This window comes from Aythya marila (assembly GCF_965140915.1).
Source record: "Aythya marila genome assembly, chromosome: 14".
Classification (NCBI taxonomy): Eukaryota; Metazoa; Chordata; class Aves; order Anseriformes; family Anatidae; genus Aythya; species Aythya marila.
Window position 1 is genome coordinate 17,892,478 of NC_139055.1, and position 24,983 is coordinate 17,917,460.

At 42.0% G+C, this 24,983-nt stretch overlaps 1 protein-coding gene across 5 annotated transcripts in view; it reads right to left on the reverse strand.

Annotated features, from left to right (window-relative positions):
- The window catches only part of RAPGEF6 (Rap guanine nucleotide exchange factor 6), a 123,505-nt gene that overhangs the window by 78,351 nt on the left and 20,171 nt on the right, over positions 1-24,983 (reverse strand). For all 5 annotated transcript variants that reach the window (XM_082771956.1, XM_082771952.1, XM_082771953.1 and 2 more), the window contains exons 2-6: positions 20,947-21,017; positions 20,310-20,366; positions 18,884-18,967; positions 7,543-7,612; positions 1,944-2,087 (exon numbers count right to left, since the gene is read on the reverse strand). In XM_082771956.1, coding sequence (XP_082628082.1) covers positions 1,944-2,087; positions 7,543-7,612; positions 18,884-18,967; positions 20,310-20,366; positions 20,947-21,017 — 426 coding nt within the window. The remainder of the gene's footprint in view (positions 1-1,943; positions 2,088-7,542; positions 7,613-18,883; positions 18,968-20,309; positions 20,367-20,946; positions 21,018-24,983) is intronic.

Consider the following 24,983-nt stretch of genomic DNA (forward strand, 5'->3'; position numbering starts at 1 on the left):
CTTTTCGCTACACCAAGTGCTGTGACTATGACACTTTCCAATTAGGAGTTTATAGGCTAGAAAGCAAGGCTTGGTATTTCAACGCAGGCTGCTGAAACCCAACAGCTAGCAGATTTTGTTTCAGAAAGGTGGTTTCCTGCCACTTAGCACTCAGTCATCCAGGAAAACACCTAGCAGTGTTAACAGGACTCTTTTATATATTCCTAATCAAGTGACAAAATCAGATTTAGGAATATGCTGCTGCTTTATGAAGTTTATAACGTTTCCCATCAAACAGTGATCAAAATATATATTTTTTAAATCTGATGAAGCCACCAGATTTGCAACAAGAAACTGTATGTGCAAAGACAGACACGTACTCCACGTGGTTGTTAACATAAGAAATAAATCAACACAAAGAAGAACCCTAACAAGGTCATCATTTGTTGACTAATCACAATCCTGCAAGAGCAGCACACTGACTCCTTGCATCAATAACTGACAGTCTCTGAAATCATTTAAGGAAGCGTGTAATTTTGTAGTTCTCAGACGAGTCCCTTCTCATGCACCCTTCCAGGCAAGCAGCACAGCAAGCATCAGCGTCAGCTGCTCCTGAGGTTCTCCTCCTCCTGGCACTTAAGCCTAACAATTATTTTTTGTGTGCTTATTCAATGTTACAGAAACACCAAGCAGCGACTTGAAAAAAGAGGGAGATTTTCACATACAGATCAAACTCAAGTCCTAATAAAGCCTTATGTAAGTCGTTCAGCCCAGAACCTGAGGATTCAACATCTCATTTCATCAATATAATTCAGATTAATTAGCAGTGATATAAAACATGCAACAGTTCTTGAAATGAGATGGCAGAGGATGTTAAACTTCAAGTAGCATATTCTTTTTCCTGTCGCAGCAACGTGAGCTTTTCTGCTTAGCTGACAAATGCCAAACTAACCTTTACCCACAGAAAAGCTAAAGCTGTGGAAAGTTTAAAAATCACCCACCTGCATTACAACAGCTAGCAACATGCAAAAAAAAAAAAAACCAGCAGTTTATTCCAAAACAGAAAAGATGTCTTAAGTTTCTAGCTAACTGCACACTTCAGATATTTTAAATTTTAACAACTAAGAAAGGTTTTGCACCACAAAGGGAGATGAACAGGAAGACAGGAGAAAGGGTGAGAAACTGAGGTGTTTGTTTTTTTTTTTTGTGTTTGAAGACTAATCAAGGTCTGTGAATTTCAATTTTAGCATTGTCCTCAAAGAAAATCAAAGTATCCAGAACAATTATTTCCAATGAAATGATTTGTCCAGATCACATATAAATCCTGCTAGTAGCAGGAAGCTTGTACGTGAAAAAATAATGGTGAAGAGAAACCTTCATAAAAGCATTGTGACCTCGAAACCACAGCTGTACGTGCCTTCACACAGAACAGATTATGTAGTCTGTGATGGTGTGTTTTTTTTTTTTTTAAAGTAGCAAACGAGTTGCCATTACTCTGTTTGATGCCTGAATTACCATTACGCTATTTTTCATCACGTAAATGTGACAGAGTATCACAATAGTGTTATTACTTTATTGAACTGCATTTGTGATTGACTCACCTCAAAACATAGCCTAAATTTATTAGGGACAAAAAGAAAACCACCAGCTGCTCTATCTTACCAGAGGAACTCCAGTTACAGCCAGCAAAAAGCAAGAACAACCATTTCTCTATCCAGCAGAAACATTAAGATTTATTTGCAACACTTAACAGAAAACCCAGAAAGCAAATAAACTCTTCAAACTAGTGCCCGAATCTTCAGCTACCACCTGGAGTGCTCAAATCCAAAGTACTCAACTGTTCCCCAACAAGAGAAAAGCGTTAACAAACACAACCCATCTCATCTCAACAGCTTCCCTCAGCGCACGGAAACCCAACAGCACAACGCTGAGCACCAGCTCCTGCCGACGGAGACCAGACTCACCGAGATGTAGCTGCTGGCATCCACGTTGTCCGTGATGGTCTGGCGCTCGCCCCTCTGGTTGATCTTCCTAAACCTTCGACGGGACTGCCTGAGCGGGACTTCTCTTTGCAGGATGTTTTCCTCATTGTCTTTGGAGTTCTCCACCTGAAACACACGTTCAGGCTCCTGGTTAAACATCCAGTTCTTCCATAGCACTGAGAGCCGATGGAGTCGTAGCAAGCTCATGAGGAAGGAACTAACATAAGTTCGGAACAGTTAAAACTTTTCTCAAGAAAACGACTGCAGACACTTTGAAGAACCAGTGCTGCATGTCTCAGAGCGACGTTATTACAATGAGCCGGAGGCCACAGTTTCCTTCCAGGAAACAGTTTAAAAAAAAAAAAAAAAGTACACGTATCCTCTGAACAATGTCACTCACCAGCAGAAACTCTTGTGCACCCACACATATTATACAACCTGAGTTATACACATTGCTTACTTCAAGGATGTCTTCAACACAGAAGTTAAATCGTTTGCGTATTTACAATCTGCTTAAAGCCACTGACTGCCATTCTATTTTTTTTGGTATTTTTTCCAAATGTAACTTAATTTTAGTACCAATCACAGATAAAAACTTAAAACATTCCAAGTGTTTGTTGTTGTTTTGTGTGGTTTTACTGTTGTTTTGGAAATAGCCCTCAGTCCTACTTTCCCTATGCCATACGCATTTCTAATCACTTCCAACAGATTACAAAGAATAAACTGGATCTTCATTCATATCTTGATGATAAATTTTATTTGCGACTAAACATTAAAAATAAGGTAAATTTATCTCCCTAGTAAAAGCCAACATGGGAGCTTTTTATCTTACTAGTTACAATTCCTTTTTTCTATAAAAAGCAGTCCCATCCCTCCTCATTTCCTTCTGATGTTTTGGAAAAATACATCCTAGCAGGAAACAGAACAGACATGCATGCAAATGGGCTGCAGCGAGGCAAGAAGCTCCTCTACAATACAGTTACTCTGTAGAAGTTTCTACTGGCTTAAATGATTTTATTTTTTTTGTAACACGCTTTCCTAAGCGTAAGATGTTAGCACTGGAAAAGGAGAACCTTCATGTTGGCTTATGCAGCCCTCCCTTTGCACACTTGTAAATTAGCTCAATTAAAATTCAAAAGGTATAAAGGAACGAAAATTAGAAATAATTAACAGATAGTAAGAAACTGAAAATATCTGAACTGTTCACCAAAGCAACATCACCTCTACTTTGCACGTTGCTTTTTCCAAACAGCCAGGTCTATGTCAGGTAAAAGGAAGGTGCAAGTGACAGGGCTTACTTCATGGGTTATTTTTAATTCCAGAGAAAAATATACATTAACAACATAATATAAAGATACACTGGTTTAAAAAAAAAAAAAAAAAAAAAACAAACACACACACCTAGCTTCAAACCACATTTTATCAAAAAGCAAAAAAAGTGAAAAAAAGCAAGGCACACAGGCAGACAACACAGCTTTACACAGGCCCTCTAGCACCTTCAAAAAAAGCGTTGTGACTGTGGGTACTGCAGCCCTTCTTCACGTAGCAGAAAATACAGATTTCTAGTCAGCAATACCATTGCTCAAATTACGCAGAAGGCTTCCCAAAGTAAAGAAGTTTGGTTTCTTACAGTTACTCCATTAAGTAACCAAAACTGTGTTGATTTTGTTCCAAATTTTATATGTGCTACACGAACTACTTCAATAAACACATCACTTCCCTTTTCTTCTGGGTTCAGTCTTCCAGGATCATGCCAACCAAAGCAGGTCCTCCTCCAGCACAGCACGCTGGCCTGAGCAGTGGAGGCTTCCCGAAGCAGCAGGACAACAACCAGCCCAACACTGCAGACCTTTATTACATTAAAGCCCCAAACTAAGAATTTTTAAGACTAAAGGGAACACTTACTGCAAGATGAAGCTATTTTTCTTCCTTAGTTCTAACTGAAAGCCAAGAAGCGAACATAAATACGTGATTTGTTAGCATAAGGGCAAAACAACCAACTGCCAGTGGAAACTCAGAACTGAGACCACCTGCTTCCTTCGGTTAATACCACGGCCGTAACCGACAAAAACAAAACAAAAATCAGAGCACCAGGAAAGACCTTGACACCACATAGCTTCCAATTTAGTACCAGCAGCAAAATCAGCATTTTGAGCCCAGCCAACCACCAGACTGTTTATATTTGTGACCTGTAAGCGTGCACACAGCTGGTGCTGGTCTGCTGCACGTGACCAGCACCGGCATCAGGCACTGCAGGGCTCCCATGTACTGTGCATCACTCGGCCATGCCTTCACCTGCTTAAAACCAAAATATTCTGCTGGTAGAGTTCACATTCAACCTCCTCACACTGCCCTGAGAGGGATGATGACTCCTACGGAGGAGTTCTGCATCTCTGTGGGTGCTGCGAGCTGGGGACCCAGCACTGGAGCCCAGGGACACGGACAGCATGAAGGCCCACAGCACCGATGGCTGCTGCCCGAGCACACTTCTGGGTATTATTTCATTTCCATCACGTAATAAAGTGTCTGGAACAGCACGCTAACTGGCTAGTTTCTAATCAAGGGTGTTGTTTCATTATCCTTGAAGTCTGGCAGCTGCAGGATACTTCCACGCAAACAGCTTCAGCCACAACGCATGCTGCCATGAAAAAAAAAAAGAAAAATCAAGGAGGATTGCATGATTATCCTCAACTTCACTCCGCAGTCGGTGCTAGCACTGAAATAATTTCACCTCCAAATATCACGCTGCTCTTCTGAAATCTTACATTCGAAACTAAAGAAGAAAATGAAGACACGAAAGAACAACAGAAGGGAGACTTCAGGACATGGAAATATGCTGCAATTCTGGGCCATTTTCTTAAGTGATAAATGGCCCCATTATTAATTCAATAGATTGTTCAGCCTCCAAAATATGAGCTACAATGCCTATTCACACACTATCTGTTATCCTCATTAACTTAAGATGACCACATTTTATGGCCTTTAAAATGGGTCAGTTCCCAAAGGATTCCCATTCCAACTGATTTACATTCGAGAAAGAAAGAAGAAAAAGAAAAATCAGTCAGCAGCAAAAGCAGAAAACGGCGTTCTTTAGGTAGGTTAAACCACTGCTGCTTTTGCTTGAAGATAAATATTTGTTATGCAACATACCATTTGAGGTGCAATGCATATTAAAAAGGAAAAACTCCTGGCAAAATACAAAGAATTAGGAGAAAGTAATAAGAATTGATCTGGGAAATGAAACTCAAGCGCATTTTCTGTCGGTGCAGACCATTAGCAAGGTGCGTGCCACCACGCTGATGCTCTTTTCTCACCCCATTGGAAGGGCTACATAGAAACCTGGAAGTTATTAGTACCTTTAGCTAGATTTACCTATAAAATATGAATGACTACAGGCTTCTGGTTCACTGATTTTCCTACAGAAAAATGTGCTAAGTTCCAGAAAAGGATTTAAGGTGAAAGGATTTCAAGTGTCTCTATAATCTCACTGGAATTTAACTACAGTTACAGAAAATGCAAGAAAGAGTTTTGAGAGAGGACAGTTGTCCAGGTTGTGCATTTCTCTCCAGGAACAACTGGCAGCATTTGGCAATGCTGACATGGACAACACCGGCTTCTCCATGACCATGACAGGGCACTCCTCTGAAAAAACTCATTGCATTTCTAGCTCCCTGAGCTACACACAGAAAACTCTCCAAATTCTTCATTAAAATACTTTAATAAGGTCATTTTCTCTCCAGTAGCATGCTCTGTATAGAAGCTATTCTTTCACGTGCATCCTCATGTTTGTTTGTGCTTTTGTTTTTTTTCCTCCATTGGTTGGGGTTTTGTTTGGATTTTTTTTTTTCTCTTTAAATACAACAATAGCAGTAATATATATTTTGCCCATGGAAAATATTTCATGTAAACCAGCAACTCCACTTGCAGCGGGCGGGTGAGTCACTGGGCAGCCCTGGGAGCAGCGACATACTTTCCGTGCTGCAGACTCCCCACTTCAAACAGCACTTGCACCACAGTCTACAGGATTTTCGCAGGAAGCAGCACACCAGCTCGATTAACCTCTGGAGCACCAGTTCTGTAAGCAAAGAGTTGTGCAACTCGTTTGTTAGTGAAATTAGTCTGAGCTGTTGATTTGTTTAGAAACAGACCAAATTCCTGTCGGCTGCCCCAGCCTGAAGGCCCACAGACATGCAGCATTCCCAGGGGGCAGGTGAAAAGCACCGAGGTGTGGGACTGTGCTCACCAATGGCAGCAGACATCTGTGTGCTCAACACACCAAGTCCTCGGCTGCTGCTCTTATCAGGCAAGAAAGCAAAGAGGCAGCAAGGAACCCAAGTGCCCGGGGCATTCACACAGCATGGCTGCACAGATCGCATCCACGCAGTTCTCTGGCACCCCTCAAGGCATAAGTTGGTCCCAGACCATGCTGGGTAATTTCAATAAACAAGTGACAATTTCACTTCAGAAGACTGAAAGAGGCTACTTGCACTCTCACCTGTGCTAGCTTTGCGAGGTGGCAGGCTGCAGCTTACCGCTGTCTGCAGCAAAGAACATTGCTGATGCTATCGAGGCCTTCGAGCAGGATCAGACTGACACCGCGCAGAGGGAAAGGCCCAAAGGGCACCAAGAGCTCCCCGTACAGCACATCCGTGACGTCCACGGATTTAAGAATACTGTGACAACCGAATTTCTCATAGAAGCTGAATATTGACATACTCAGTGAGTAACACATTGATAAATATTAGTTTTAATGTCATCATACCCAGACCTAAGGCAGCTAAATCAGTAGCAGCCTGAAGATCTCAGCCTGCTTACAGACACATGGCCCCTCGGTGCAACACGCGTCTTTGTTCCAGCATCTCAAACTCAAAGGTGAAGGAGACCTTCCTGCATCCCAGCCACACTGCTAGGGTACAAGGCGGGTCTGCACCACAGATGAGCAATCCTAACATTCCCTCTGCCAGGAGCATGCATACATCGACCCAAAAACTGAACCTGTAAGTACGTACAAACTTGGCAGTGTTCATAGGGATTCTGGAGCAGCAAAAAGCAAGCTGCATGCAAAAAAGGTTGATGACAACTAAACTGAAAGCCTTCTCCTCCAAGCTTGGCTAAGCACTCCTACATTCCTTCTCCTAGTACCCAGAAGACTTCACACTGCGTGGAACTGCAAAGCTGGGACTAAGAGTGCTTTTCCTTCCAGACACGGTACTGCTGGCCTGGCCAGTAAAAAGCAATGAAATGGGTGGAGCGGGGACAGAAATAAAATATTCAAGATAGATTATTGTTGCCTGATTCAGGAATGCTCAAGTCAGACATAACTGGTAAGCTTTTGGAACTCAAGTAAACATAATTTTAGGAAGAATGACACAATCATCCTAATCATCACCATCATTTACCCATCCAGATTAAATGTACATAGCTATTGCTGTTACGATAGCAGCCCTAGGTATAATTGAAATCAAGGCAATTTTACTGCAATTTTTTAGAACACTTTACAATAAGCTTCCTGCTTTAAGACACAGAAAGAATTTGCTGAAACCAGCAATACATTTAAATACATTTGAAAAATTTGCCTTACCACAATCATTTCTGAAGGCTCCAGTATGATACATTCGCATCCTCGTTTTCCTCCAGACTGCTTGCCAAAACTAGAGAGGGATGGAAAAAAAGAAAAGGAATGAGACAAAATGAGACAAACAGCCTGTTTTACCTTTTCATTATAAAATGATCTGGCAATGGTGCACCTTACACTACCCTTAAAAAATTGAAAAAATGATGAAATTATTGTATGAAAAATTCTAACAGTATAGTACCATTATAATATATATTTTTTAATTTCCTCAGTATCTCTCATCACAGCCTGTTATGTAAGCCCAAATATAAAGAACATTCTTTCATAAGATCATTATTACTGGAGATACACAGAACCACTCACCATGCATTTCAGTGTTGACAGGAACACATTAGTAAATGTTAATTAAGCATTAAACAGGCCTTGTAAAAACAAATATCTATAAAACTGAAGAACTCAGAAGCACAAAGCATCTTTAATCACAGCTCCCTCAATTCCACATCCCCCTCTTCAACCTCCCAGCAAACAGGACAGAGCCTGTGCTCAGGTCCAAGCCTCAATCTGTGACCTCCACACTCATATTGCTTCTTGACCCATCGTGATGGGTTTAAGAAATACAAAAAGCATAAATGCCACAACGTGATGGACAGTGTAATAAAGCAACTAAGGAGAGAGGCTAAAAGCAGTGCAATATGCTTCAGCTGATCACTCCAAAAAGTTGCTACCATCAGGACACCTGAAGACCACCACACAGTGCCCCTGCCACAAGACTATAACTATGCAATGGGTTTTCCTCAGTCTTGTCTGTAAAAGAGACATTTGATTAAAAAGAGAAGCCAAGGAATTGCTTTGGCTACGAGCGGAGGCTTCAGGAGAATCAGCTCTGGAGAAGGCACGATGCCGGCAGACACGGAGGTGCTGGAACCAGCAGAAAAAGGAGCTGGTACCAGCTGGATGCTGCTGGGGTAGTACTGGGGGCACAGACCAAAAGCCTCTTAACTCACATAATTCGTGGCTGTAATAGCATCTGGCATCATGTACTCAGCCAGTTTGTCTTCATTACAGAGCTATCAGCTTGAGCTAGGTATGCTTGACCTACCCGACACAGACTGGCTCAAACGAAAGCTATCCCATGCAGACTTCAAGTTAGACAAAAATACTTGATTAGCAGCATCCCAATCGGGTTAGCAGTTCTGTAGTTAGACCTGCTGTGTTAGGAACTCAGGCTGTCAACAGCCATCAACATTTAACACTTATCAGAAGAAATAACTGAAGATTCAGTTAACTTGAAGTAGAGATTAATGTTTGAATTAAAACAAGGCTAAAACAAATCTGGAGACAAATCCTAACAAGCAGATCGGCTCCATCAGTTCTTACTAAGGTTACTTTTGGGAAGTTCATCTGAAATTTCAGCCACATCAAGCATTTGAGTTACACAGTCATCGGTACAGAAAATATCCCCTGAAACACTATCACTGTGCAGAAAACTTAAAAGACTTATGCTTCTAAGCTTTACATTACGGGATCACACAAAAACTTTTCTAGGATGCACGCAATTTCAGGAAAGGAAGTTAAGCCGTGGAACTAAACTGTGAAGTCATTCAAGCAAAGCTTCGTGTTATTCCAGCAAATAAATTATCAGTGTAATCCTAACAGCTGTCAGGACAGAGCACTGCAATTAGCAGGAGCACAGCAGTTTAAGCTGTCAAGTTTTGATTTTATTAATGGTCTACTGAAAAAAAAAAAATCCCTAAATGAAATGACTGCTATGAAGTCATAAGTGACAACTGGAATTTTCTTGCCCCTTGCTGCAGAAGGCCAGAGGAGCACAAGTTCCACATTGAAGCTTGGTATGTGCTACGTGCCTACAGCAAGCAGCTGGGAGGGGAATTTTTCATGACTTCATTCTTGCTTTTCCTACACAGACATGATACAAGCATGACAGTTTTTCAGTATTTGCAGTATATCAAAACTCATGTTATTATTTCTCCACAAAAAAAAAAAAAAAAAAAAAAAAAGTGAAAACTATCTCCCACAAGTATCGCATTTGCATTGAAAAAAAGTTACAGCTTTAGTTTTACTCCATACAATAGAAATTTGAGGCAACAGTTCTTCAAAGAAAAATCTGAGAAGGACTGCATGCAACCAGAAGATTTGTGTTCTGTATTTTTAATAATTATCAGTTTTATCACAAAACTGATTACTACTTTTTTCACATTCCTAGCAGTTCAGACAGTTTTCCAACGAATATTCTTCAAGCAAAGCATTTTTATTGTATACAAAACACTTTGTCAGACTACTTTGGGAAGGGTTGCAGTTTATTTTACATAAACACATCCATGAAATTCAGGTACTGTCAAACTCCCTTCTGTTTCTGTTGCATCATTTGTTAATTAAGTAATGAGAGTACACAAAAACGATATAGGAAAAAGAGCACTGCTCAGATCAAAGGTCAAGCTCTTGGCACTATCATTTCTGGCCCATCAAGCACTTTACAACAACTGGACACTCAGAAAAGGATTATGTTCCAACGACAAAACCCACCCTTCTAATCCTAAAGAACAAACTACTCATATTTACAAGTCAATAGGTCAAGTTTAATTACTTCCAAGTGCGCATCATGTGATGCTTTATTGATTGCACCGCAACACAGCTCTCAGCAAGAGGAGGCATGGCGATGGTTTTTCCCCAGCCATTACCACCAGGTTTTAAAAATACCAGTTTTTAACACTCTGGAATGAACATAACCAACATGTTTCGGAAACATGGATTTTAACTTTCTAAATTACTTATTCCATATCTTGACTAGTATGAAAGCGATGTCAGCAAACCTCTTAAGTGACAGAGAAGCTATTTCACTATCTGCTGATTTTAAACAATGCTCAAGAATAATGTTCATTCCTACTTGTCTTATGTAATTACACAGCAAAATGTTTGGAATAAACAGAAACTAAGCCCTGACATACACAAACAGTCAAAGTGGAAGAAAACATGAAACCAATGGAAATCAAGCCTTTGTTACAATACAGTAAATACCTATATCAAAGCACATACACCAAAGATAAAACTATTAAAACTTTTAATGGCCTGATTAATAATTTTTAATAAAATAATAATTTTTTGTAATATTATAGAAATATTTAACCAAATGTATTTTTGTGGATTCTTAAATTTAAATGTGATTCTATAGCTTCCCACTGTCAGAAGTGCAAAAAGTCAGTCGTGTAAGTTACATCGCAGTTTTTATTTATAATCTTATTGTATGCTCCTGTCACTTAATATTCATCTATTACATCTGCATCATTAGTTCTCAGACACTCACTCACTGGCTTGCAACACGGTCATAGGAAAAACGTCTTCCACATATCAAAGGCAGCTTTGTTTATGCCTGATTTATGTGCGCCTCATTTACAAGAAACCATGTTTTCCTCCTGATTCACTGCTATTCATAATTAAAAATGCTTAAGCAATGGCATCACAGGAGAAAGGAATGCAAGTTCAACTGGCAGGGTATCGTGCATCAACCACTAATGGGCGTTCAGGCCATGGGATCAGACCGGAGCTACCGAAACATATGAGCCCAGCACACTGAATAACACGGCTCTTAGCATCAGCTGTTGCACCCTCTTCAGCTGTCCCTCCTCCGCTGCATGACTTGCTAATACAGATAAGAATACAGATAAAGCCATCCATGCCTAAAGCTCAACTCTACAATCCTAAACGTGCAAGCACTTGAGCATCTGCTCAGCCTTTGCTACTGGAGAATGCTGATTTTCAGTCTCGTGCCCACTCCCAGGAGCACTGGCATTTTAACACAACCTTACAATTCACAACAAGGATGCTTCAAAGCTTCCTTAAGGCACAAGAGCTGTTATAACATGCCTTGTTTTAACACAACAACCTACCCCAAAACCCTACAAAACGATGTATTTTGAATATAACAAAGTATTTCTTTAAATAGGTTGTACAAAAATACTTAGTTTTCTAGGGAAAAAAGGTCTAAAACCGCTTAATATCCAGCTGTTAAGTGACCTGAGTATTTGGTGCTGAAACATCTGGAATTTCAAGACTCACAAGTTTAAGGAGCAGTAACCACATTTAACTTGAAAATTGCTCGACTTCAGTACACTGGAGTTATTCATTACTTATGGTTTTTCATTACAAAATGCTCAAAATACAGAAGACACTTTAAGGGTAAAAACACAGCCTGTCCTGACGAGTTTTCAGCCTACAAACACAGATGGAGACTGAGACTGAATGCTGTATTATTTGTTTGAACACTAATTAGCAGGCATCTTCAGACTTAAAGTATTCTGCTGCATCCTGAAACAATGTTTTCAGATCTTTCACATATCAAAGCCTTCGATACAGAGATGTCAGGCACTTGGAAATTTGTTCTGTATTGTCCAGGAAGTAGAAAATCCTAAATTATCCCTGCTGTTTGAGTTGGTATTAATACTGCATGCAATTATTGGTGATTTTCAATAAAGTTACCTGCAGCAACAAACACTCTGCGCTGTATTAGGTGTAGGACTGGGCTAGGACACTGATACACCAGGGCAGAGCTATGCCAAGAAACGTGTTTGCCATTTTCTGCAGATATTTTGTTTTTCTGAATATTCTCCTCTCAGACTGCCTGTCAAACAGCTTTCGGGAACACAGCGAGAAGACAAATTGTACTTTTTGCCACTGCAAAGAGAACCCAGCGACCTCGCGCGTCAAGTCATCTCGCTCCGCAACCTGGCTGGGTTTCTGCAAGGCACAAACATTTCTCACCGAGCACACGCTTTGGCCAGGAAGAGACGAGTTGCATAAGAAAAGGAAGCATTGTCTGGGTTGGGGTTTTTGTTGTTTTTTTTTTTAAATATGTAGAAATAGAAATGCTTTTTCACAAGTCAGAGCTGATTCTTGATTTGAAAAGCATTTCATTTTTCCTCTCCTCAGAGTGTCTCTATGCAAGGCAGCTGTTCCAGCCAACGTCCAGGACAGCTCCTGCAAGGTAGCTGCTGCTCAGCCCCACAGCAAATCCCCCCTCACCTTCCCCAGTCACTGCTGCATGCCCTACACAATGTACTGCAAGTGGCGTGGAACAACCATTTGCATTATTGAACCCCAATTTAAATACTCTCACGCAGCAATTTTAAGCTTAATTTCCTTGTCATTGGCCAGGAAATCCTAAAAGAGGGGAGAACCTGCCAAGCCTTAAGGTCAGCAGTAGCAGAGCTGCGGTGTTTGCACAGAGGAGGCAGAATCCTCCCGTCTCATCCTGCCGTTGTGGTGTCAGACACTAATCCTCACGGGAATTACTGTTTTTTGGGGCATCTGCAGGGAAGGCTTACTTTCCCTTGGTGTTTCTCAGGTCAAGAGCCACCCACGAGGCTGTGCTGCAGCAGAGGCTTGCTGCAGGCAGGGCTGTACTGGGCAGGGATCCCATTGACACTCTGCAGCAATGAGCTGTCAGCACTGCCCCTTGGTTTCCAACCAAGGAACAGCCCCAAATGCCCTCGGTTTGCTAAATTAAGTAGATGGGGAAAAAAGTTACAGGAGCATGGCTCAAAAGTTTCATTACAGAAACAGATTTCTTATCGTCTGTACTCTTTCCAAATGGGGAAAAAGAAAAATGAAACAACAACATAGGGATTGAAATCCTCCTCTTTTAATGGATAATTCGAAGTCAATAAAGGGTTAACAGAAGTGTGTTTTCCTCATTTGTGCTACTGCTTTTTAAATTGGCAAATGTAGGTGCAGGGTTTTCAGAGATACCATATGCTGTGCAAGTCCTGAGCATTTCAAAGTAACTTAATTATAAAAATATTACAATACTTAACTTCATCAGAAAATGGTCTAAAGGAAACCTGAAACCACAAGATGTGTGGTGGATGCAAAATACCGACTTCAATTAATGCTCAGTCATCAAAAAGCATTTCTGCATTAGCTGTCAACAACAGCAACATTTAGCAGGTTTCTCTCTTAAGCTTGCTGAAGTTTTAATTGGGAATGATTTTGGAGGCTGTAGAACACACCACGCGATATGCAGGCTGCGAGCTCAAGATGTCTGTCCTAATTACCTCGTACTCTGAACATGATGAGGCTCTGAGGCAGCCAGTATCTTACCTACCACTTTCTGAGAAGCTTTGCAACTATCCCAGGCCACGTGACTAGATAGAGTTGATAAAAATATATTTTGGATATTAAAATGCTGCACATTACTCTTTGCTTCCACTTCCACATCTCTTGGTATTTAAAAGTTTGGGTATTAAAAAATAAAAAAAATAAAAACATTTCTGTGGTGCAATTATCATCTCCAGCACTCTGTGAAACCTCCACAGAGCACCTGCTGGAAGAAACTATGAATAAAATGAAAGAAAGCAGCTGCAGTGGGGGACAAGACTATGGGATCGTTTAGCTGTTGACAGGTCTGAACGTAGCCCTTCTGCACTACATACTTTTGTGGCTTTTGCAGATTACTCCATGCCTGAAGAGATGCAGCACGTGCTCTCCTTGGTCTGTAACGAGAGCAGCACCTCCAGCAAGAGGCGCGTGCTTCAGAGAGCAGGACACGTGCCCTCAGCCCCTCACCTACAGACACAGCCAGAGTGTGGACACAGCAGGCACACCCTGAGCAGGAAGCCTGGAAGGAAGGACTGGTGGCAGAAAAATGCCAAAATTCGTTTCCTTGTCAGAAGCTGGCAACACTGGAGCTCTGAGCTTCTTACTTTTTCACTGAAAGGCATAAATAATAGTAATACAGGTTTTACAAGTAAAACCGATCGGTTTTAGATGATACATTTGAGGTATAATACATCTGAAAGCAAAGTTACATACTTCAGAAGTTAAGATTTCTAAAAACCAAGAGACTTAAGACGTGCAAGTTGCAAGTCCTTAATCCTCTATTCCTATTCACCAGCACTGATGGTGCTGTAAAATCACAGAATTCTCTGTGCTGCTGGTACTGTCACATAAAGAGTCTGAAAAAGCTTATTTTGCAACTCGCAGTGACTGTTTATTAAAATATTGTTATCTGCAAATATTAACTTCATAAAAAAATAAGCCAAAATAATTTCAACCCAAGCCACTATTCATAAGGCAAAGCCCGAGTTCCTCTTTCATTATGACAATTTCTCTTGATTCAAGCATTTGTGTCTTCTAATTTTACCCCAGAAGAAAAAATAGCAGTGGCTTGCTGAGTCCCTGGCACATCCACAGCTCCCGGGAGGAGACACCACACCACGAGCGGAGCACGAGCCCGGCCACGAGCGTGCCCCTGCCCTGCTCTCAGCTCTGCCGGGTCACCTCCAGGCAGCTCCGAGTTTCTCAGATGCTGCTGACACCTCCCTGCTGGCTGCAGGAGGGCCCAGAGCAGCCAGCCAGCCCTCTCCTGAGCTCTTTATTCACTGTCTGTGGCCCGCTTGCTCCAACCACCAGCTACTTCATCTCCTTAAAAATCCATCTGCTTCAACCTCCTTTTGCTAGGCATCCTTGAACCATCACCTTTCCAAAGCAATCCTGTTTAAAAATTAATTAGGTTTGGGAAAAAGAAAAAAAAAAAAAACACTTGTTTTTAACCAACAAATACACTACCTGGATTTAGGACAACAACACTGATTTACTCCACTTGTGTGGTTTCAGAAAGGCTGTTCATAAATTTCTTGGAAAGGCCGGGAAAAGAGAAGTGTTTGTTTTCAATAACATCTTGAATGTTTCAAGACTTTGTCTTTCTCTCTTCAAGGTTCAATTCTCACAGCTGTAGGAGGCTGTCATCCACATAATTGGCTTCAAAAGTTCCTCCAGGTCCTTGATACATTTCCTATGGCTAATCTTGCTGTGAGTAATCTCCTTCAAATACCCTGCTCAAATGAATTATCTTGATTAACAAGCAAGGTTAACACAAAAACTCTAGCTTGCTGACATGATTTTCCTTGCACAGAACCCCCCACTCCTGTTCTTTTGTTCTGGCCATCATTCTCTTGTTAGAAGCATATTCTTTTCCTCCTGTACCGCATCTATCGACAAACCTGTTCTCCAGGCAATAGGGTAATCAAGGCTCTGTCATCTTTGTACCTGGTATTAATGATTGATCTGCTTCTTATGTAAAAATAAATAACTTACAGAGCTTCTCTTATTATCATTATCAGTGTCAAAATAATTAACAGATTTTATCCTACCCGCATGCAGGTCTTAGTCCTCTAATTTTCAAGCCAATTTCTGAATTACAACTTGCACGGTAATTCTTCCAAGTTGTGCAGAAAGCCTTTCTCAAGCACATGCCCCTACTCATTCAAGAGCCTACAGCGAGACAATAAAGCAGTGGCTGCCACCTTCTTATGCCTCACCTGGGCTGTGCCTCTTGCAGGATTGAACCTACATACCTTACCTTTTAAAGATCTGCAGAAATAACTGCAAATGACTCAGAAATAACCAAAAATGTTAGATAAAACCAAGCATGGAAAAATAGGGGAGCTTAATCAGCGTGTTAGCTAGGTTAAGCTAACAATGGTCTACCAAAATCTCCTCCCATCCATCAAGGTAACTGCTGGGTACATTATAGAACAGGGACAAGTGCTACGAGAAGGTACCAGGAACTGGTCAATCATTCCCTTCCAGTCCTACTTGGAGACCCCAAGTACCTCACTGATAATCAGCTCTACCAGCAGTTTCTCAAATAATTATTAAATAAAAGTTAACAAGCAGCTAACTGACACTAGAACACTGATTTTGAAGAATGATAACCCAATAAAACAGATGAAAAGAATAACTATGAGAAAAAGGGGCCTTTAAACCCCCTCTTCCCAGGAAATTCGATGCCTTTAACTGACACACACCAGTATCTTGTTTCTTAAGGCTTATGAAAAATTGTTCCGACGTTCCAAGCAAAAGAACCCTGAAACACAGAGGAGTTCCTTCAGTATGAAGTTTGTCAAATGCTCCAGAGGAAAAATAAAATTGAAATTGCCGTGTCAATGTTACAAACGTAATTGGAAGGGAGGGAAGTTATGAGCTACAGACAAGGATTGAGTTTCAAACTAGAATCCATTTGCTAACTATTATCTGTTACAGAAAGTGCCTCTGCCTACCCAGTTCCTCCAGAATGAGAATTATTCAAACCAGGCTCGTGACCTTTTCAAAGCCCTAGGCAGTCTCCATAAAGCCTAAATTCTCATCGCGGGTATTTATAACCTGCCTCACGTTAAGAGCTCTATTTCGGTCCTCACCCATTTTCCCCAGGGATGTCTCAAAGCCATCATCAGTCTCCTGCATCACTTTAGTGCAGATGACACCCGTCTCTAACCTCTCTCGCCCTTGCTCACGTGTTGACACATTTATACCACGTTCAACAAATCCAATAGCTGGGCTTTAGCTGATGCCTGTGTCTGAGCTGGAAGCCACTCAGGATGCCTACCAAAAATGCCCTGGCTCGAAGGATGCCTCCACTCCCCTCAGCAGCCTCAGAACACTTCAAGCAGGACTTTGCTTTTGACTCCCTACACTTCTGATCACTTTGCTGTTGTAGGAAGATTAAAAAAGTACAGAAAAATCAGCATCCTAAACAGTTCTCTCTTCCATACGGTTTATGCCACTAAGATCAGACAGGTTATGTAGCATGACATGCTCCTTAGGCATGAAGAGCACAGCATCGAGTACTTTATCCAAAGATGCACAGAGCAATGCTAAAATACAGGAAGATTTGAGGTGAGAGGGGGGAAGACCACACATCAGCTCCACCACAATCAATTTAGGGAATTATCTTTACCATGTTATCAATTTTGAATTAAAAACTTTCAAGAATAAAAAAATATTTCAAACATGCTCTACACCTAATGATACACTGCAGGTCATTTACACTCATCTTTCCCCTCTCACTGCTAAGCAAAAGGAAAAAAATAATAGAAATAAACAAGCAAAAAAAGGTACTTTTGTTTCCTATAATACCGGAGGGGATGAGAATGAAGGCAATGCTGTGTTTTCTTGCAGACACGTATTTAAGCTTCCTTTCAGAATGATTTGGTTGGGGACAAGGAATAATGCATAAGTGTTACTTTAAATGTAATTAAACAGTGCTAATTACAGTTATGAAAAGAACATTCCTAAATTATCCAAGGCCCTGCTTCATATGAAAATAACCCATAAAGGATTGGTGACTGCAGTTCCCTCAACTACAAAAGAGTAATTTGAGGTATTTAGACCAGGAAAAGTAACCAAACTTTATCACATTGTTACATGGCACTATAATGATTTGTTATTTAATTTTTATTTAAGTTGTAAGTTGAAGTTGGGCAGCGCAAGTATATAATTTAGCAAAGCAGAAAGCAAGCTGTGCTCTTCCTTCCCCTGTTTTCATGTCCAAGCAGCACTTCCCCTTCCCCATCTGTGCCCCAGGGAGGGCCAAGGGGGACTGGGACTGGTTTGCTGGTGGCAAGGCCAGAGTCAAAAGCATTGGGTGAAACAAAAAGGTTTCGTTTCAGCATCCTTTTGCCCACCTTAACTATTCACTAGTTAACTATAATTTTAGGTTATTTATTTGTGCACGTCTGCATTTCTACTCCAACCCTTTAGCACACCAAAGCTCTGTTTTTCCCCCTGCTGCTCTCTGTTTCTGTGAGGCTGGCGCAGGAGATGAGAGCACACTGGCGAGCACAAAGATGTGCCTAAAATTGGGTACCAAGGTAAGTCAACTTAAAAAAAAAAAAAAAAAAAAAAAAAAAAACACTCCTGTCTTGCCTAGAAGTGCAGCTTGAATGCAAATAAGCAACATGCAGCTTTGAGATACAGTGAAGATTCTGAGTGACGTACAAGGTTAAGCAGAGTATCACAGCACAAAGTCCAGCTCAAGACAAATATCATGCTTCAGTTAAAGCACGTCACAACTCTCACTGTGCTTCAGCTGTACGATGCAGTCAGATTTCTGTCATATGCTCTCTGGAGCCAACACCACTGGCCTCTATTCTCTTGCTTCATACAAAAAAATCACATATGCCATTACAAACAGTCTCAAAGCAGGGGCAGAAGCTGTGTGATCTGCAGTGGTGTTTTTCAGACGAGGAACTCTGAGTAACTCCTGTTGTGTGGCTGTTTTGTATAAAGGGCCCCCGAGTTAAAACGCCTAACACAAATTGTCTCAAACCAAAAAATCCAGCCAAGCAAGACTTAAAAGTCATCAAGTGCAGTATTGCATGCAGGAAAAGTGGAAGGGAATTTAAATTAAATTAGCAGAACGCTTTTTTCCACTATTCAACTTTAGAAAAAAAAAAAAAAAGAAATAAATGGAAAATGTTACAGCAACATCAACATTCAATTAAAATAAGATCTTGAATTACTTTAAACAATAATAATAAACAATTTTATATACCTGCAAGGTGGTAAAAACATGGAGTCCTTCATGAGCACAGAACCGGACAGCAGTATATACCAGCATCTTGCAATAGTTTCTGAGCTGTAAGAAAAGGTACCAAAAATCAGTGATATCTACTTGCTCTCTTCAGCAACTTAACAACAGATTATCAAAAACATTGCTGTAGTAGAATAATGACCTGCCACCTTGTTAATTTGGTACACTGACCAAAAATTTAAGAAATTTGAAGGAACACTACCAGGAATTAACTTTTATTTTCTGAACAGATCTGCATCCAGAATGTTTCTTATGCCTTACAGTTAGATTTCTAAGTGACATAAATGTCAGTTTTTAGCAAAACAAAACTGTTAAATTTTAGTGAGAACACTTAGCTACTCTGAAAGTGTACATAAAGTACAACCACAGGAATGTTTTCATTCCATGGAAAAGTTCATTAGTGTGTCACCACAGACAGTTACTTTAAATTGACCTGTAAGGCCATGTGGATAAAGCACAGGATTCGTACATTTGGTTCCTGCTTTGCTCTCCTCCACACCTGCAGTGTGTGCCCACGCAGTGTGGCCTCCTGCTGCATCCCTCGGTCCTAGATGGGGGACAGGGGACCTGCCAACCCTCGCACCCTGCAGCCACGAGCTGCAGACCTGCACAGATGCTGCTGTGCTTTACTGCAGGGGATTTTGTCTCTTCATGGGGCACTGCACTGACACTTTTCAGCTACAGCCTCATGCCACCTTCATTTATAGCATGCGACTCTGCACCTACATCATGACCTGGTGCTGGAAGGGGTTTATGGCACACACACCCATCATGAGAACCAGTACGTGGCATCTCTTTAACTGAGATCAGGTGTGCTGGAGGGCGTGCTTCACACTGAAAGCTAGAATTAGCTGCGAGTTGTTAAATACATCATAGCCAATGCTCAAATGTGAGGAACAAGTGCATTTGCCTCCCACCAGGCACCTAAAAAGCAGCTAAAATACTAGTTCTAGTAATTTAAACTTAAAAAACAAGGATGTTTGAGCCCCATTCCTGCTCTGCTACAGGACACTGCTAGCAAGCCATCAGGTTCGCGCTCGGCAGCCAGCGCCAGGGGAAGAGTGCCACCTACTGAGCCATCGCCACCGCTCCCACCAGCTGCCCGGGCACTTCCCAAGGCAGCACTGATTGCTTTTTTAATTATCTGGTGCGGGCACAGACACCCCTCTGCTGCCCGTGGAGCTGGGTGTTAATTTGTGGGCACCTCTCAATTGTCAGTGCCTTACTGCCATTACAATCCCCTCTTGTCAAAGCTTTTAACTGGTCTAGCCAAGCTTAAGCATTGTAAAGTCCTTTATTTACAATTACTAAGTGATATTAAAGCACATAAAACAGTGGTTTTGCTTACACTTCTGCTGGAGAACTCCCACCAGTGACACGTACTTACCAAAAGAGAACTTGGTTGCCCTTGTACCTCTCGTAGCGGGCACTCGATGACATTATTCTGAGGAAGAAGAAATTTAATTTCAATTTTAATCCCCAAAGATCGTAAGCCATTAACGATCACATTTCAGCAGAATCACTTTAAGGCTTTCAGACCTCAAATTCAACTCTTTTTTGTTCTAAACAAAGGATGTGCTTAACCATAAAATTCAAATTATTACGGTGTTCTTCATTACCCAAATAGATAACATACAACTTGTTCTCTAAGTGCTTAAATCACTCCTACACATTGGAATTACCCATAGCAACAGAACTGAAGGAACTAAAATACTTCCAACGCACTTTTTGTGCTTTGTTGGCCTTCCATTTTTTGTTCTGAGATCATCTGAGTGTCTGCGGCATTAAAAAGCATTTGCAATCCAGTTAACACAGGGTACTTCCTACAAAGTCCTTTGTAGACATATGGCAGTAAGCCCTGCCTTCATTGTTAGCAAAGCTAATTAGTCTGGATTCGATGCCACATTGCTGCAGTGACTTAGCTCAGCAATGGACTCAGATAATGTCCTGCCACCCTGAAGTGCAGGCTGAGGAAAACCTGAGCTGTTACCTGTGTTACACTACCTAGCTCCATTGTACTTTACCTTAGCTGGTGTTCCCTGAAGTGTGAGAGTATGTCCAGTCCATGAAGGAAAGAGTAGATTGTATTTAAGTCCTAAACAGAAAACACAAGAAGAAAAAAGAAAAGACGTGAGCAACTTCATTCACAGCACCTAATCACTTCTGCATTACTTTCTAAGGTCCCAAAACATGTTCCACAGCCTTACGAAACAATTCTAGAGAGGAACAAAGCCTACATCAGAAGCTAGGCTGCAACATGTGCAGGCTTGGAGAAACCTGTTCACTCTTAAGCTGCTGAAGCAAAAAGGGCAAAGTTCAGCTGATACATAAAGAGTTACCCGAAATAGATTCTGAAGCAGACTTATCAGAAACCTCTCTGAAAATGATTTATATGAATGGAGACTGCAGCAAACAACATGTAGCGTAAACCAAACAGCACAGTCCTATTCTTCCAGGGCCAAAAATCATTGAAATGTTTTAATGACTCTTCTAAATAGGGAAAAAATTGGCAATCTTGCAAAGCTACCTCGCTAATAGCACAGAACACTGGAGAAAACCTATGCCACGTAGTCTAACTACGATTCATAGTGCAGAGAACTACAGTACCCTCTCATAATAAGAACATTAGGTGTGGACATGAAGTATTTTTCCTATCTGAGACCCAGCTGGTATCCCCATTACAAACTCTGCTCCATCCTACTGCCTTTAATTAGAAGTTAGTGTTAGAAGTGACTCCAAAATACTCTTCGGTAAAGACAGCGTGGGGTTAGATTTGTCCCCCACCTCCTACTATGAAGACTCAGCATCGATCAGAGCCACCCGATAGCAACCGTGGAAAAATACAACTTTTCTGAAGCAACAATATTAAAACTTGCAGATGATTTCACTTTAAAGATTGGACTTTATTTAGAAGTGGCAATTAGCTAGGAGAAGCAGCTGTTTAAACTTCTCACTACACAGAATTCTCTTTAGTCACAAAAATATCTGTGCTGATGGTGCAGACCACATGCTAAGAAAAAGCTCACTAGGGCTATTCATCACTTAATTTACTATCCCGAACAGGTGGGCTGGTAGCATTAAATACATGCACAACAAAATCATTATACGCCACGCAGCAGTCTCTCCAGCTTGGCCTCGGAAAACATGCTCTGAATTTTCAAGTGCTGCATTTATGCAGTGTTTACAAAAGATAAATCAATATGAATGCTAGCCCCAAAGTTTACAATAGATTTACTTTAGAAAAGTTCGTTGGCTTAATAGTCAATGTTTAGAAATATAGCGGATACAGACTGTTATACCAAGGGAAAGGTCAGATGTAATTGCAGGCCATGTAAAACCAATAAAACTGATTTTTTTCCTTTCTAAATGTCATTACCAAACCCATGAAAATTAAACAGAAGGCCTGAATGTTTCATGCTCCATCTATAAAGCATCCGTTTCACACCGCCCAGTCTCGTATTAACCCTCAGCTGTGAGTTAGGGCATACTCGATTTTCATAGTGAAATACCCAAGAGTGCCAGCTCCGAAACAGATCCCCAAAACAGATCCCAAACACGACACTTCCTTGAGGTGAGACCCCAAACACGACGCTTCCTTGGGACGAGAACCCAAACACGACCACCAGGGCCTGCAGGCAGCCCCAGGGCCGCTCGAGCCCCTGACAAGCTGTTGAGCAGGAGCCGCGCCGAGTTCCCTGTCAGAAAACGTCCTGCACCGAGATGTGGCAGAGGTATCCTCTGACCAGAACACCCCAGTAGTTATCAGCATCTTCCTAGTTAAAGCCTGAACACAAAAAGGGGAGAGTGACCCCACAGCCAGCTTCTTCTCCTCCACCTGGGCCCTGCTCACCCGGCCGAGGATACTCCAGCTCCCTCAGGGCCCGGCCGCGGGCAGCAGCAGGGTTATGACCAAACCACCAAAGAGGAATTTTTCACTCTTTCCTACGTGTTGTGTCTACACATGCTTGCCTACGTCTCCTCCTGAATAATTTAGCTGAGACACAGTTATAATGATGTCTTTTGAATGCGTTACATTAGCAGTCCTATTGTCATGAGTTACAGAGCATTGTAAGCGGAATAAAAGCTCCTATTCGTGCTTCACAACAAAGTTCAGGCTGCACATACAAAAACTGACCACATCCTCGAGGATTATTCCCCACACCTCCACAGAGCAGGTTAGTCCAGCACGCCCTGACCGTAGCACAAAGTGGCCTCAGCATAAAGGGATCCCTGTCTGGGAAGCATCTCTCATCTCAGGGGCATCCAGTCCACGGCAAAGATGGAAAAAAAAAAACAAAATCAGCAAGGGATTTTGAAAGAGCTGTCCCCAACGTCAGCTCTGTTGGGTGCCAGCAGCACCAGACCTGCACAACTCCCCCAGGTTCTGGGTTGTCTCCGCTCCGGCAGTGTGCACCCATGCAACGTGCTTTAAATGCCATACTGACATAAAGCTTTGTTCATTTGCTTGTGTTAAAAAAGATCCTTCACAGACAGCCAGGGAAGTTCTTCCTCCTCCTCGCACACCCCTGCAAAATCTAACGAGGGAGGTTTACCCGCAGCTCTGTTTTTCCAGATGATGTGAAACTTTCACACCAGTCACACATGGGGTGGTTTCCTCCGTTGCTCCCATCTCATTTAATTATTTTCACGTCCAACAAAGGGCAACAAAGCTGGTGAAGGGTCCAGAAAACAAGTCTTACGAGGGGCGGCTGAGGGAGCTGGGGCTGTTTAGCCTGGAGAAGAGGAGGCTCAGGGCAGACCTTATCGCACTCTGCCATTACTTTGAAGGAAGCTGTAGTGAGGTGAGGATTGGGATCTTCTCCTAAGCACCAAATGATAAGATGTGGGGAAATGGCCTCAAGCTGCAGCATGGGTATTAGGAGAAATTCCCTTACTGAAAGGGTTGTGTGGTACTGGAACAGGCTGCCCAGGGGAGCGGCTGGGTCACCATCCCTGGAGGTCTTCCAGACACATGTAGACGGAGAACTTAGTAGCAAGGATTGGTGGTGGACTTCATCACTAGGTTAAAGGTTAGACTGGATGATACTTGGAGGTCTTTTCCAATCAATGTGAACACTTCTAATGACAGCCCTAGCATGGCGTTTGAGAGCCCACATGCCAGAAAGGGTTCATATCCTCGCACACCCAGCTGGACACTGCATGGCCTGCACCACATATGAGAAATCCTCAACCACAGCCTGCAGTGCTCCTTTCACCAAATCCATCTTCACAAAGCCAAAAATAGGATTAGAACTGGTTATTTTAAACCCCTGATCTACGCTGCGGCCCCAGTTTCAAACACCAGACAAGCACACAACCACAGTACAAAGGGCAGAGATTATTTCTGCAGATATCTATCCGTTATGGAGAGAAAGTGCCATAAAAAGGATGGTACCAAAGTGCAACAATAAATGGGATGGGAGCAGAACTCAAAGTACTGCCGGAGAAGTTACAGGTCCATTCCCTACAATCTCTTCACATCTTTCTGCCAAAACTCATCTGAAAAGCAATTATGGACAGAAAAGCTATTAACAAAAATTATTGATGCACAAATCTAGGGACCGAGGTCAAAGGGTTTTATTATTATTATTATTATTATTATTTTGTAATCTTTATTTTCAGAGCCTTTATCACCCCAAAACTAAAGCGTGGTATCTGCCTTGACATAGTACAGCCAGACGCACTCCCCAGTGTTCAGCAGACAACTACACCTTGCCCGGTGTATTTATGGAGGAGCCAGCTCATGGCTTCTGTCCACCCAGCTAAAATTACAACTCCAGCAAGCCACAGGAAGGAGAGGAGCTGGGACATGGTCATTGCACACACAGCAGACCCACAGGACTCATCTTCCTCGCCTCCTGCTCTCAGCACCAAGCTCAGCAGCCCAGTGCCCTCGTTGGGAGCAGGACAGACGCCCACCCGCCAGACAGACGCCAGGCAAAGCACGAGGAGCAAAGCCACGAGAAGGCCCGGAGAGCCAGGAAGTGGCGAAACGACTGCTACGCCTGCAGAGCAGAGGGCACTGCGTCTTCACACCCATCACATGCGGCGTTGGGCTGCA